At 39.8% G+C, this 16,557-nt stretch overlaps 1 protein-coding gene across 1 annotated transcript; it reads left to right on the forward strand.

Moving 5' to 3' along the window:
• The first annotated feature begins 187 nt into the window (after positions 1–187).
• mtnr1ba (melatonin receptor type 1Ba) lies at positions 188–15,528 on the forward strand. Its single transcript, XM_016499989.1, has 2 exons — positions 188–1,306; positions 14,592–15,528. The coding sequence occupies exons 1-2, from the start codon at positions 1,108–1,110 to the stop codon at positions 15,458–15,460; spliced, it is 1,068 nt and encodes a 355-aa protein (XP_016355475.1). The 5' UTR covers positions 188–1,107; the 3' UTR covers positions 15,461–15,528.
• Positions 15,529–16,557: the final 1,029 nt, after the last annotated feature.

Below are 16,557 nucleotides of genomic sequence, written 5' to 3' on the forward strand. Positions count from 1 at the left end.
CAATCAGTGAGAACACGCTGCAAGGCCTTTTAATTCAAACCCGTTATTTGTGGCACGTGCACCTGCGCGCTCTCAGTACAAGTTCAGACGCACGCGGAGGCTCCCAGAGCGTGCGAACGGGGCAGCTGTAAACAGCGGTGGCGCGCGCTCAACGATTTTTTGGTCCTCAATGAGGAGAGCGCGAGAGACCGGCGGTGCGGTGCGGAGCGGGTAGAGGGCGACGACTCTCCAGCTGTCGTTTAACTGAACTTGTCCGAGAACTGGACCGGAAACTCCGCTCGCGTGCAGCCGACGGGAGCGGAGTCGCTGAGGGACTCGCTTTGAGGCGGGAAAACACGGAACTACCGCTCAGAAATTCTGAGTTGGATTCTTTCATTTAACGACAGTCTTGCCCCTCAAACGCGAAGACCGTCGTAGTAAACAAAAAGAAGCGTTTTTAACGACACACACCGGTGTATTGCACTTAAAGGTTTGACACTCCTAAAAGGCGGGAATTCAACCGAAACGGGAGCACATCATCCGATCTCACGCATCGGATTCCGTCGCCACCGAGTGAATTAATAAATAAATAAAGTCTGACTGACTGGACATACCGGCGAGCTGACGCGTCCCACGTTTGACAGCTTTTTGGAAGCGTCTCAGTTTACCTCAGCTCAAGCGTCACTGTAAATAAACTGAACGGCAAGAGGAGGAAGAATTGGATGAGGTGGAGGAAGAGGGATGAACCCACGCCAGCGTGAGCGTGAGCGTGATCCCTCAGTCATCAATGGGAAATACCGGAGCGCACGCGACTGGGGCGAGATGCTCGGAGAAGCTCGAGGTGCGTCGCCGCGCTCACCGTGTGTGAGTTTTAAAAGAGCGCGCGAGGCGAGGAGAGAGAAAGAGCACTGTGAAGTTGAACATATTCGTCAATCGCGAGAAGAAGAACCGGGTGGAACATTTATGTTTCATGTGGCACATGCATGAGAAAAGAAAACGCGTCACCGAGCTTCCCAAGGCTTGTTGAGAATGTGGAAATGTTTAATTGTTTAAGGTGAAGATGGCAGACGCTTCGTGAGAAAGATACCGAGCGTGTTTTTGTGAGAGAGGGTGAAGATTTTTCCCGAGATGCCCGAGAATGTCTCCCTCATCAGGAACCGGACGGAAGTCACGCAGGGTCGCGCTTGGGGTAGCGGAGCAGGTGCGCGGCCAGCATGGGTCGTCATGGTGCTGGCCGGTGTGCTGATCTTCACGAGCGTGGTGGATGTGCTCGGTAACGTGCTGGTGATCATCTCGGTGCTCAGAAATAGAAAACTGAGAAACGCGGGTAAGCGAGTGAGTGAGTGAGCGCGCGCGTTCAGTCCACATTAATTAACGGAGAGATGAGGGGATGTTCGCACATGACCCGTTCTTGCATTCAAAACAGCTCAACGCGAGGCAACGGAATGGAGCAAACGCATTCCAAAGTTACACTACAGTGCAAAACGATTAAGAAAAAAGAACGCAAGAACGCGTCCTTTGTGAACGGCCCTTAGCGGATGATAATCATTCACTGGCTCATGACAAGGAGTTATTAGGATAATACTCGTATGACTCATTTGCAGTTTCAGATGAGGGTCATTAATACTGTCATCAGCTGTCGTGTGTTCCCGTGCCACACGGAAAAAATTCAAGAATAAACCTAGTGCTTCATTCACACGGTTACCAACCATTCACGTGCACAATATGGCCTGAGCATGAATGACAATACAAATCTCATACAAAAAGATGGGAATTTGTCTAAAATCATTTCGAGATGGATGTCCATCATCTGTTCTGCAAACATACAGCATTTGAGGCTCAGCATTTGATTATTGAAATCATTTCAGTGCCTTTAAATATGATTCTATTTAACATAATTTGTCTTTAAAATCGTTTCTTAAACTTGTACAAATACATTGTCTGTTATTTCATTATTTTTATCTTTTAGTTTTAAATGTCAGTTATAGAAATAGCCTAGATTAACCTGCTAATTCGTCTTTTACATGTGCCTAATGATTCATTTTGCCAAGTAAAACAAGCTTACTTCTTTTAAGACACTGAACATCTTATGCATGAAATTGTGGAAATTATTTTTCCACATTTGTTTATTCATTCATTTGTTTGTCATTCATTCCTCATTAATTCATTCATTGTTTAGTTTGTTCATTCATTCATTTTTATGCTCATTTTCACAAAGCGAAACCTGAAACAATATGTTTCATGGACACGAGAAGGTTTGACTTTACATAACACACAGATATCAAAGACAGTCAGAGCCTGAGAATAACACTGCACTCAAGGCTGTCTGACAACGATACTTTAACGGACGTTTGAAGACCATGTGAATGTGAGCCAGAGAGTGGCGGTATGCTTGTGAAGATGACAAATGTACGTTTGGATACTTCATTTTAAAATTCAGAGATAAACCAAAATCCTTTGGCATGAGTCAATAATTTACACACACATAAGTGTGTACCTGAGAATGAGTGCCGGGTGGGAATTGCATGTCTGAAACAGCAATAGCTCTGATTTACCACCAGCATCTATCACTTATGTGCTGGCTGTGTTGGAGTGAGTGAGTGTGAGAGAAAATGCAAAGCAATTCCAGTTAATTCCACTCAGAAAAAGCATTTTATTGGAGTCCCTCATTCATTAATATGAAGTACCATATGATTTCAAATTATGGATCTTCATTTGCATTTTTTCATTATTATCTGGCAGTGCTTTCCAGTTTCAAATAGCTGTGATGTCTTTATATTGTGAAGTGTTAGAGACAAAACACAGGCATGCAAAACTTCTGAAAACATGTTCCTACTCTGAAAGAAAAAAATCTAGTACTAGTATGTATTTTTTTTAAATCACAAAATGAGATGCGAGAGAAAATGAATGGATAAGCAAAGAACAATTTAAGAAACTAAAATAGACAGAAATAACAATGTCAGAAAGAAAAACAGGATAGTGAAATTACCAGTTTTTTTTTTTATATTCTTTTGTTCTCTTCATAATTTGCATGATCTGACCTCAGAATGCCAGAGTTCTTTTCCACTGTGATGTCTTAAGGACCAATGGGGTTTTAAAATGTAATTTTTAAGATTTCAGCATTTCATTGCTTACCACAGCACAGAAAAACCTGTCAATGGAAACAGAAAAAAAGACGAGAGAGAGAGTAGGTAAACACAGATTTGAACTGCAATATCTCCAAACAAGCAGTCTGTTAAACCATTCGACAGCGCTGTGTTATTAGGTCAGAGTTTGATATGTCGGCTGTGTTCTGTAATAGTCATCAGTAATATGGAGTGTGAGAGTGAGAACAGACAAAAAGCGAGAGCGGGCAGCAAGGGGAGAGAGAGCTTTTCTATGCATGTCATTGTGTCTTTGGAGATTTTTGACATTTTCTTATCTTGAAATGTGCATGTGGAATCATCCGATCACTGTCTTAACAAAGCTACGGTAACCGCGGCAATGTACCCGTTTACCTGCACAGCCCTGCACTCCAGCTTTCAAATAAAACATGTTGTCTACAAAGGGATGAAGAGAGAGACCGAAATGACAGAAACGTTGCTGTCATTCCCCTCTAAACACTCCCTTTCACTCTTATTCTTCATCTCTATTGTGCTTTCAATCCAGTCCTTCTCTCTTAAAGTTGTGTCTTTGGTTCTGGTGTTTATTGAGACAGTTAGATTTGGCCCATGACCTCATGTTATGGGCTTTTGCTTGTGTTTGGTAGAGGTGTATTTGTGTACCACAAGGTGACATTCAGTGTCTCATTAGCATAGAGTGATGAGCTTGCTGGTTCTCTATATAGATACTCAAAGGGCATGCGATAAATGTTGCGTGTCTGTCACCCTTGACTGCATCCTTTACTTTGACCTGTGATGATTAAGGAAACACAAGTATTGGAGTGCCTTTTTGTGCTTTTTGTTCTTCTACATGCTCGGCTTTGTGCTGTGTCCAGTTGAACCGCAGGAGCAGGTAGTATTGATTAATACATCAGATGTGTTTAGTTTTTCCTAAAGGTTCCATTTGCTGTGCAGTGCCGGACTGAATAAAATCCTATTGGGTCTGGCGAAACTGTATGCAAATGAGATGACTAAACCACGCCCATACTTCTGTCCGGCTGCGTTCCATCACGCCCTAGCAGCTGTGTAATTCCCTAGAGTAAAAGAAAGTGATGCGTTTAAGACATTTTTTCTCATAAAATTGAGGGTCATATCCCTGTAGAGCAATAAAGGCCTTTTCAGATGATTGATGACTATGTTTCCCGATGCATTGAACTTTGAGGAGTGAAGCATTACAGAGATGGTTTTAAATGGAAACCTTTTTTCTTCAGAGGAACACAAAAGAAGATATTTTGGGGAAAAAAAGTGTGTTGTTTTTTTTTGTCGATACAATGACTGTACAACACTTGTCAAAAATCATTCGGCAAGTCTTTTCTTTGAGCAATTGTTAGGACTTTTCTGTTTGCTTAAAAGAGTCGTGACACACCAAACAACAACAAAGAAATAGCTGGGACAAAAGCTGACTGTGTTCAGGGTTTTTCCAGGGTCAAAAATGGTCTTTGGTGGTGGCTGATGAACACAGTCATCCATACACACAGTACCCTTGTGCAATGTGTGCCCAATACTGACAATAAATCCAAAATAAATGCAAAGAAACAGTTTGTCATATCCTATTAACATGCAGTGAGACACCGGCAACCCTCTTTTTTGTTTTAAATGTCTTACAGTGACAGTAATTTCTTAATTTTTCTCAGGAGGGATGCAAAATCAAAAACTGAGTCCATGCATTTAATATGAAATATGAGCTTCTTATGCATTCACTGAGAAAAACTCCTGTGCTCTTTGCATCAGAGTACTTTAATAAACAGCGGTTGTTGTCCAAAAGTGTGCTCAGTCGGAGAAAACATTTACTTAAAAGAGAGGAGTAGGCCTATTATTTTTTCTATTTTTACTAAAAATGGGGCATTATGACACGTTAAACACTCTCATGTAAGGTCTGTTTCATTCATCCTGGAAACCAGAGGGTGCCGTTGCACAGAAAGTCTAACAGTGAGATTCATAGAAGTCATATGCTGTGTTCCAATTTGCCTACCTATGCCCTAAAAGTATGTACTCTTTTTGTGAATAAAAGTACATATTTTTGAGTGTGTAGCAGAATAGTATGCAAGCTTTGGGACATACTACTTTGTCATAATTACGTCTTTAACGGACGCTCTTTTATGAGCCATTCACCATAATCACCATTTAAACAGCCATGTCAATCATCTTGTCACATTTAACATCATCCTAAAGATTCTAGAGGTAGGTAGAGGCACGTTTATCTGCCAGCCATGGGTCTATCATGCAGAGAACTCTGCTCATGTGTTTGCATAATGATGCATTTAAAAGTTAATGACCAAACGTATCTTTATAAAAGTTCACAATGTTGCTGCATATGCATGAAATATAATGCGGATATTCGAATAACATAAAATAATTTTTTTATCAGGTTAGATATTGATTATTAATCACTCACACCCCATTCTCTACTTGTCCATCAGTCTCACATACCCACCATGTTTGTAGTTTTTAATCACTTATTATGCATGTTTGTAGTTCTAATCAAATCCTCATGCAACATGCAATGTGTTGTGGGCAATATTAGCCATTAGAGTGTGCATCGAATTTGTACTGGAAATAGTAAACCATCTGGGTTCCTTTGAGTTACTTATTTCAACATGCTACAATTTGGGACACACTAATTCTAATTTAAAATACTATTTAGGATGGATAGTATGCGATTTGGGACGCAGTGATAAACTCTGCTCCAGGAAAGCCCTAATATGAACAAAGACATCCAGCTATCTGTAGCTAAGTCTCGCATAGCCAGACCTTCAGACTGACAGCAGAAGGTCTGAAAACCGTGCTTTGAATGGCCAAGGACTGCCCAAGAGGCCATATGACTGACAGGTAAAGCAACCAATCATGTTTCGTTTTGTGCTGCATCATGTTTAGGGCCGTGGAAATGTCCCCACAATAACAATAACCGGTGGATAAAACTCTTGGACGTATTTTAAAAAGTCTATTCCGTGAACTTTACATATTTCACATACTTTTGAAAATCCAGCGTTTAGTTGATCCTGATGAGTGCTCGTCATCACAGTTGTAAACACGACAGCTTTGTTCTTCCATGAGGGGGTTTGGCGTCATGGCATTATTGTTTCCAGGCAAATGTTAAAAAGCGCTACACACATCCCAGAAATTCTGTAGAATTCGATCAATCAGATGATGACTTTGAAACTCCTGAAGTGTTTCCAATTTTTTGTGCCATATGCATCAGACGGTCAGCCGTGGGCGTGACGTCTGAGGCTGAGACTATCTGTAGCTGAATAAAATAATGATAAATATGTTTTGAATGATGAAACATGAAGGCAATAAACACTATTGCATCAATATCAATGGTTCATCTGTGCTCAAGCCATCTCGCAAATTTTCCTAGGAATACGCTATATATATAACGGAGTGCTAATCAATATTAGATTAGTATCACAGTATAGAAATCAATAAAATAATAGATTTTCTGTCTCATTCTATGATAATTAGTCACATTGGACCACAGAAGGAGGTTATTTTAAACACTAGACTGATGTTAGTTCATTTTGGAGCAAAAAAGTTGTGTTTTGATACTATGTTAAGCTATGTTAAGCTAACTAGCCCTTATTCACCCGTTGCCAGAATGTGATTTATGTTTTATGATTCATTTGAAAAGCAAATCCACGTAAGTAATATAAAAAATATTTCTTTTTTAAGAAGGGCATTTCATACAAAGGCAAAGAAGGTGAAGTGAGAAGTTTGATCAAAGTAATGAGGTAATAAAACAGTGTGACTAGAAAGGCGTTCTCTCCCGCAGTCATCAACATGCACTGCATACTGCCATCACAAGTACAGCAGTCATCTACATCACCCAGTAATCACATTAAATGATCAAATAAAGCTTTGGCGGGACAAAGATTCATTTTGGCGGCTGCCAAAATATTTTCAATGCAGGAAAATCCCCGGGTGTTGCAACTGGGCTGAAACAGTGCAAAGACTACAGTCAATGGCCAACTGCCACCTACGGTGGAGAGGAAATACCTATCTATGTCATAAGGTGGTAATAGTCTAAATTTATCATTCAAAAAGTGAAACTGAAACTAGAAGTGTGGATATACAAACCGTTACCAAAGCCGCACTTGCTTACCATTTTTAATATTAGTCATGTTAATCACTGTCTTCATTCCAGACAGCCTTGTCATTATGAAAATATACACGTATTGGAATGTGCAGATGAAATTATGTAACATCAAAACAGCTGTTTTTGTGTGTCCTCTTGACTTTGTCATTTGCTCGCTTTCATCACTTTTGCTTCTCTTCTCATGCACTGGTTTGCTACGCTGAATAGCCAATCAAAGTAATCCGTCTCACCGACTGCATGACGCCGATTCAACACGCTCAATTGGCCAAAAAAGCCACCAACGCGGTCCAACTAGTGCCAACGGCGCAGAACACACCCTAAAACTGAGCTGGCAGATGCTCAACGACGGCCTGGCATTTTCTACTGGCTGACAGTCGAATTGGCGTGCCACGGCCTCTTGTCACTTTTTGCTGTGCACACTTGCACACAACCTAGCAATCTTGTAAAATCTGCAGTGAGAGGTGGCTCTTTGTCATTTCGGTGAAAAAGTAAGAGGCCAGAGTTTAAGAGCTGTAAAAGTGATTGGTGCATCTGAAAAACGTAGAGGTCGAAGTGTAAAAGTTTGGAATGGAACACAGGCTGCAGAGGTCAGTCAAAAACAGCATCAGTGTCAACAGAGACCGGCCGCGTCAGCGACGCGCAGTGAAACGCGATCTGTAGCTGACAAAGAAAAATGTAGCATTTTCTACGTGAACGTTTGTGTGTGTGTGTGTGTGTGTGTGTGTGTGTTTGTGTGACCAGTGAGTGTGGGAACTTGGATTGTACCCACAGTCGATCTGCTAACAATGGCAGAAAAGCAATCCCATTTAGAGGGATTTCAGTCAGGGTACACACAACAAATCTAGAACAGAGTAAGTCTTTGCTCTCTAAGCTTTGGCAGGTTCAAGTCAATCTGGCTATTTAAATGTTTGGTCAAAACAACGATTAAAGCCCCTTAAAAATAGAAATTCTACATAACATTAAAAAAAATATTAAGAAAACTAAGCCAAACCTTCCACAATGAGGTTATAAATTAAATTCCTAGAGTCTACACAGGAAACTATGATAGACTAAAATAAAACAGAGCCACAGCTCAGACGGTTTTAGATAATCTTTCCTTATTCAATACAAATAAGGGAGGCGCATTTAATGGTTTTATTGATACTCCAGTGACCATTTTATACAAAGCCGTTTGATCATCCAACAAATCCGCTCCTTTATACATACACCCACTAAAATTTCCTCAGATACAGGGTTATTGGTGCCAAGTGAGATTGCAAAGTCCCTGAGGACATTGCCTGCAGAGCTGCTACAACGGGAAGCACTTTAGACCCGCGTTCATTTATCTTATGCACACACACACACACTCAGTTAGGTAGGCAAAAGAGAGATGCTATGGTAGAACCCTTCATGTGTGTTTTTACCCTATGAAATAGTGATTGTGTTTGTGAAGTCCTCGTTAGTTTGGGGTCATTAGAGATTTAATTAACATTCATGTTGACTAAGCACTACCCTCCGTTGCCGTCATTAATGGTTTTGTGTGTGTGTGAGCATTCTCTGTTATGCTGTTTTTAATTAAAGCCTTTGTATGTGTTTATGTGTATAAGAGAGACACCCGGAGGAAACTTTTAATGCTCAGAGGTGGCTCAAAAGACCTAATGGAGTTCTCATGTGTGTCTCATTTAAATATCCCCTTCCTCTTAAAATTTTCTACATGATGGGAAAAGAAATTAGCTGTTACTTGGCAAATCTGACCACAGTTTGAGACATTGTCAAGCTCTTTTCTGAAACGAGATGAGATGGTCGTTTTCTCATGAGAAAAATCTCATTTTTAATCTCAATGGTGCCTAGTAGAAACAGTTGAAGCATTAATGAGACCCATGGGTTTAGTTTGACATTTGGGCTATTGGTGAGTCAGACCATGATACTGGGTTTCTAGATTTCATATTATACATTTATGCGACCTGTTTAAAAAATGGGCTTGTCTCACTCTTGTGCATCAGTCGTGCTTTTATTTAGTTGACTGTACCTTCAAGACCTTTTGGACCATATAATGCAATTGTAATGTTAACATATTTGAATACAGTACATTCTTTACTCCATTTAACCCATTCTCCATGTTCGCTGTTTGACATTTAGAGTTTTATAGCTTGTAAAAGTTTCTGTGACTTGAATAGTTAAAGGAATACTCCACCCAAAAATGAAAAGTCTCTCATCGATTACTTACCCTTATTCCATTCCTGTTGTATATGACTTTCTTTTCTTCTGTGAAACACAGAGATTTTTTAGAAAAATAACACTGGCCTGCACCATACTTGCTGAATGAAATCCAATACTTGTTTCTTACCAATTTTGGGGTGCTGAATCCAAAAATAGAGCCTGTTTTGCATGAGCATGTCACACTTCCTCACAAAATATGATGTGCTTTTCAGATTTTTGCTTTCGGCAAGGTGAAGAATTCTTGTATTACGCCTTAATCAGCAAAAAAAAAAAAGACATGATTCCTGTCTTCATATGAGCTAGGTTATAATTCTCAACCTATTCTTCACATGTATAAATGAATCTGAAGACTTTTTCCACTTTTTCCAATCCTTTGCAAATTGTAAGTTACTGTAAATGATACATTTTGAATATTTCTTTTTTTTTCATTAAAACTTTTATGTGCTTATATGCATGAGAGATGAATTATTGTAAAATATTGTAAAGCTTGTGACATTGATATCATAGGAGCTTCTGCTGTAACAGCTTTAGCTGTGTTCTGGGTTTTTCCCTTTTGTTCTGCTTTTGCAATGTAAAACACACCACAGACAGTGCAGATCTGGTCACCCAATTTAATTTAAACAAAATCCCATGAATTTTTCCACTGGAATACACTTGGAATCTCTCGTTTCTCTTACCAATTCACTTGCATTTCTCTCTGATGTTTCGTGGGGTGCTTTAAAACTTTATTTTCTCTCCTTGTCTTCACTTCTGATCCCTATTAGCATCCTTTACTGGGAATGTTTCTGAAGTAGTGAAATGCAATAGACCAGACACCAGATATTTTTTGTTTGTCAAATCACAGAAAGCATTTTACTGTACATTTCATTTATGCATTCGGCATACGCTTTTATCCAAAGCGACTTTGCATTGAAGATATACAGTATTTTTCATGCATTCCCTGAAACATTCTGAATACAATAGTTTTGGTTAACAACATCTGATGTAATAGGTAAGTGGTACAATCATTTAAAAGCAGGGGCCAATGTGTTTTTGTTTTTTTTTGAGTGTGAAGGCAGCAGTTCCTAAATTCATCTGTTTAGCAAACAAAACGAAATGTTGTTCCAAATGTCAAAGCCCAGAATCCTGCAGAAAACATTTGTGTATCTGGCACACTATTCATCTCCTGAACACTTATTCCTCACACCCTCTTCCTCACATCAGCATGCGGCAGGATCACAGAGGTAATGAGCGCAAGCGCATGTGTGTGTGTGTATGGTAAATCCGATTTTTATTTGTTTCTTTGCTTAGGCATCTCTTGTTTTCAGGTTCAAGTGCATACATTCTGGCCCAGTTTCGGAACAAGAGTTTAGACCAAATTTCTCTCTCAGAAAGCCTTTCGACATTCCAATTAAAACGTTTAAACCCCAGCTGCTTGCTTCCTCTTGCCTCTTAATCTTCTTGTGAGAAAGGACGAAAGTGAGGAAAGGCGAATTGAGTTGTAATAAGTGAGAGGAAAAGAGATGGATTAGAAATCAGATACGGTGAGAGATATTGACACAGAGCGAGAGAAAGATAGCAGACATTGACGGATCCAAATGAGAAAGACAAAATGGAGAAGAGGGAGAGTGAGATAAGAGGAAATGGGCGGCTGTGAAAGTTGACAGCGGTTTGCGGTGACCCCAAATCATTCCATTTCTGGAGACATAAGCAACAGTGATCATGCAATGCATTGTGGGCATGTCCTGTGATGCAACAGTTTACATTTATGCAAACGAGCATCAACGGAATTTAAAGAGTGTCAGAAAGGGCCGTTCTAAGCATGTTTGATTCATGCATTGATAGTCATTCATCTTGTTCATTATATAATGCATTGCTGCAATATCTATACCAATGTATTAGAGCAAGTGGAATGGCTACTAGCGACGTGCTGACCTCTAGCAATAAAATCAGTGTGAATGGAGCATCAGTCATGTGGATGAGGTATGATGTAGAATATTAACCTAAAATGATCACTTTCTATATGGACTCTTTTTCCCAGATGCATTCGATTGATATTCACTGAATGCATGTATCCATTACAAAACCTAATTGAGTTCTGTAACGCATTGGTTTAGGAGCACAAGTGTGTGTACAGTGCTGTGTTGAACTCCATATGAACTCCATCTGTGGTATAAATGCTAATACAACCTGATCTGAGGAGAAAACCTCAACTCCCAACAAACCAGCACACAACACATGCATACGAGAGACTTGACTGGTAAACAAAGCAAACATGCATAAACAAGCACTGTAGAGGAGAACTCAGTGTCACAGACACCGCACTTAATCTAATGGATCTGCACTCAGTGTGAACCTCACAGTCAAAATACTACAGCACCTGAGCCTGTCCTACACATACACACACACACACACAAACACTCCCACACTCCCAGACACACAATATGTCGATCGACTACAGTTCAGGTGCTGTTATCAAGTTTCCTTTCTGGTGTTTGTGTTTTCTACTCTACGAACATTTGTAAACGTGTATAAAAAATACATTAATTTCATTTTCTAGTGGCAAATAAATCACCAGTGTCATGATTTCATGGAGAAATTTATAAATCTGAAGAACCTCTTGCATTTTGGTCGGAGTCAGTTTTTCACATGTACTTAACAAGAAAGAGAAATTTAAATTTGTTGTTTAAAAAAACAGCGTCCTAACCTGATGTAATGTGATAAAGTGTCAGGCATAATCATTTCTGTATGAAACCGTTGTTCTGACACTGAAAAGTCCCATCGATAGTTGCCTCTCATTGGTTTAAAATCTTGCTCCACACAGTTATGTCTTAAACATCAATGTTGGTTTATTCATTCATTCATTCCTTTCTGAAATTCCTTCCTGTTTCATGAAAACATGAAACAGGAAAATACTTATAAATTATTCACCATTATGTTTTCTTGCAAAATATTAGAGAACTAACAAAGTTAGTAATAACAAAGTACTAACAAACTAAAAATATAATAATATACTTTTTTAAATAATTAAATTAAATTTAAAGCGGTAATATGTGTACAGCAACAATACCGTTGGTGTCAGGAAGATTTAGACTTTTATTCAGCAAGGATATATTAATTGGGTCAAATGTGACAGTGAAGACATTTACATTGTTACAATTTTTTTTTACATTGTTACAAATGTTTTTGAATTTTTTTAGTCATCAAAGAATAAAAAAAAAAAATTATCAGTTTCCACAAAAATATGAAGTAACTCAACTGTTTTCAACACTGATAATAATAATCAGAAATGTTTCTGAGCAGCAAATCAGCATATTAGAATGATTTCTGGAGGATCATGTGACACTGAAGACTGGAGTAATGATGCTGAAAATTCAATTTTGCATCACAGGAATAAATTGTTTTCAAATATATTCAAATAGAAAACCTTTTTTTTTTATCATATTTTACAATATTACTGTTTTTACTGTATTTTTTATCAAATAAATGCAATCCTGGTAAGCATAAGAGAGGGAAAAAAAACTTACTGTTCCCAAACCTTTGAACAGTAGCATGGGCGGATCTATAAAATAATTTTTAGGGTGGCAAAGGGGTGGCATGGGGTCTATGAGGGGTGGCAACACCAAAGCAAGCACCCATGCTTAGTTTTTGGAGATTTATGGCCTGACATACACAATTGTGTTCACAAATAGCCTATTGCATTACCATGAAGTAATCATCTATATTGTCTAAACTGAAAAATAAATACTAAAATACCAAAAATCCATCATGGCACCAAGTCAATACACGATATAAAAAACTTCAACAGTAAATATTTCTGAGCTTGCATCACTAAAGAATACAAGTGGTTCTATTAATATTACATAGGCTACTTGGATGGTATAAATCACGTTTTAGTGCAAGTTTAAGAGCAACAAAAGCTTTTGATTTTCCTTACATTAGAAAGGAATACAATAATATCAAAGCATTGAAACTGGATCAGTTTTGAAAACAGTGTTTGATTTTCTGTAATGAACTGAGGTGGGAATATCTGTAATCACCCAGAACACACTATCAAACATATACTCTAGCACCGCCCCAGCAACTGCATAGCAAGAGCCTAGCAACCACCCAGAATATCCTAGCAACCAACTAGCAACACTTTAGCAGGTTTTGAGGGTGTACAACATGTTTACTGTACAAAAACTGCAATACGATTAGATTCTTACCTAACTCTGCTGCTACTAGATTCGGTGATCTGCATCTTCTTATTGATTTCATGTTATTGTTTCGTCGGATGGCAAAAAAGGCCTATATCCATGATGAAAGTGGAGCGGGCGGTCAGAGAATCGGCTCACCAAACAATTACTGTAGTGCATTGAGTTGAATACACCCAGAATAAAGTATAAGTACTGTTGGGGTACTCCGGGTTAGATTTTGGTTGGCCAGTTGGTTGTCCAAGGAGACACCTGTGTTAACGGAGCTGGTGTTCAGTTGTTGAACAGTAAAATAAAAAGAAGAACTGCCCATCGTTGTCTCGACTTTTATTTGTGTTACTTTGAACAAGCACAACAAATTACGGGATGAATCTCAGACATATCTGGATGGGATTAGGTCAGAAGACAGATCTCAGAAGACTTCTAGTTAGACGAGAAGCATTAATTTTCATGAACAAATGTAAAATCAATTCGTTAGTGTTTCTGACTCGCAAAGAACCGGTTCATAAGAGTCATTTGTTAATGTAACCGACTACACTGGGTGCGCTGCGTGCGCGTGCAACCATCATGCACAGTTTACTGAAAGACGTGTTTTCTTGCCATTATTTTGCGTTTTGCCGTCATCACCTCTGCTGAAAAGTAGCATATGAAACACTGCTTACATTTATATTTTATTCTGTGATAATTCTGGGGTGGCAGGTGGGGTGGCACAGCTTTTTCTTTGTGTGGCAGTTGCCACCCCGTGCCACCCCGGTAGATCCGCCCCGAAGTACTGTAGTTCCCTGATTACAGTTACTTACTGTTCTCATCATTTCTATTTTGCTGTTTTTTATATAACGTAATGGTCGATCAGTTGGTGCAAAAAAAAAAAAATCAGGTTTACAACTTATAATTTTGAGTTTTAATAATTCTGTCATCATGATCTGAATGTAATAAAACAATTAACTTTAATGCCATAACTAAGGCCTTGTATTTGAATTCTGTCTGTGTGTATGTGTGCTTTAGGTAATGCGTTTGTAGTGAGCCTGGCTTTCGCCGATCTCCTGGTGGTTTGCTATCCCTACCCTCTGGTCTTGCACGGCATGCTGCACGCGGGCTGGTTGCCGGGGGAGATGGAGTGTAAGGTCAGCGGCTTCCTGATGGGAGCGAGTGTCATCGGCTCCATCTTCAACATCACCGCCATCGCCATCAACCGCTACTGTTTCATCTGCCAGGCCAACACCTACGAGAAAATCTACGGCCGCGCCGGAACCCTGGCGCTTCTGACGTTAGTCTGGGTGCTCACCGCCATCGCCATTCTTCCAAACCTGGCGTTGGGGTCGTTGACGTACGACCCTCGCGTTTACTCATGCACCTTTAGTCAGACGACAAGCGCGGGCTACACCATAGCCGTGGTGACCGTGCACTTCCTGCTTCCTATCGCGGTAGTTACGTTCTGCTATCTGAGGATTTGGGTGCTGGTGCTCCGCGTGAGGAGGCGGGTCACAACCGACGTCAGGCCACGCCTCCGTCCGAGTGAGTTGCGCCACTTCTTGACCATGTTCGTCGTCTTTGTGCTTTTCGCCGTCTGCTGGGCGCCGCTGAATCTGATTGGCCTGGCTGTAGCGGTGGACCCGCCCCACGTAGCGCCCTTGGTCCCTGATTGGCTGTTTGTGGTGAGTTATTTCATGGCATATTTTAACTCCTGCCTGAACGCCGTAGTGTACGGACTGCTCAATCAGAACTTCCGCAGAGAATATCGAAGAATACTTCTGTCACTTTGTAAGCCACGCCTCTTCCTGCAGGAGACGTCAAAGGGCGGGACTGAGCGCAGCAACAAACAGTCACCTGGCAACAACAATAACGATGATCAGCCCAAAGCGAACACAATATAAGTTACCCACAATACATTCAATTGTTCACAGATATCAAAGAGAGAATGCTGCAAAAAGGTTTTAAATCGCATCCATTAATGTCTTGAAAATAACATTTTTATGTCTCACTTTAGATACCACCCTCTGCAAAAAAAAACAATACCTCATTTGTTGGAAACCATACAATTATAATAATCCTCAGTATTAGGAAAATTAATTACATCTCACACAAGTATTACAATCACATTCAATGAATGCATGCTAATGATTGAGAACAGTGCAATAAGTCTTTACCAGACAAAAGGTGCAAACTCGAGGAAGACAAAGACTGCAGAATATTTTCATCTTCTCCAAACACGTGCCCCTAGAAAATAACTTATTTTTCTCACTGTTAGTTGGAGGCTGTTTCCTCCAACCACCCATAAATTCTCACCTAACAGATCTCTCAGATTTCACAAGTGCTTCCCTAATGATATAACAACATTAAAGAAATGCTCCCCAAATGCTCACACATTTGTGACCTCTCAGCATCTTGACATACGTTTTCCCAGCGCTCCAATAGCACTTTTGGCACTGTAAGTACACTACAGCCTTCCCTTGTGCTATGCAACCAATTAATTTTAAACTCAACAGAGAAAGTGTAAAACTAGGGCTCCCTTAGGTTTGCAGCAGAGGTTATCCAAACGTTTCCCAAAACACTGCAGCAACGTTCTTGTAAAACTCCCCTATTGCTATGCAAACTCAATTTGAGCAACTCCTACAGCTGCATTCATGCGAACACTGTGGAAATCTTCCGATAACCTTCCCACAACATTCCTCTACTAGGTCTGCGGATGCCGTCCTATGGGAATATGCCAAAATGCTGCAAGAACATGTTCTTATATTCTCCATAGGTTAAAAAACTAAACATCACACGCTCTGTCTGTGCACCAGCAGAACGCATCTGCACATGTTGCACGTTACGGCATACTTACATTAAAACTTTTACTCAACTGAGCAAAAGTTTAGCATTGAATCCATTAACAGGGTTCAAATAATCAACATAATTTAATAACATAAAAAATAATGAGCACAGGGCTTCATATTTATGTGACACACATAGACTATTTGTCAGCATC

This window comes from Sinocyclocheilus anshuiensis, unplaced genomic scaffold, assembly GCF_001515605.1.
Source record: "Sinocyclocheilus anshuiensis isolate Anshui unplaced genomic scaffold, SAMN03320099.WGS_v1.1 scaffold2168, whole genome shotgun sequence".
Lineage (NCBI taxonomy): Eukaryota > Metazoa > Chordata > Actinopteri > Cypriniformes > Cyprinidae > Sinocyclocheilus > Sinocyclocheilus anshuiensis.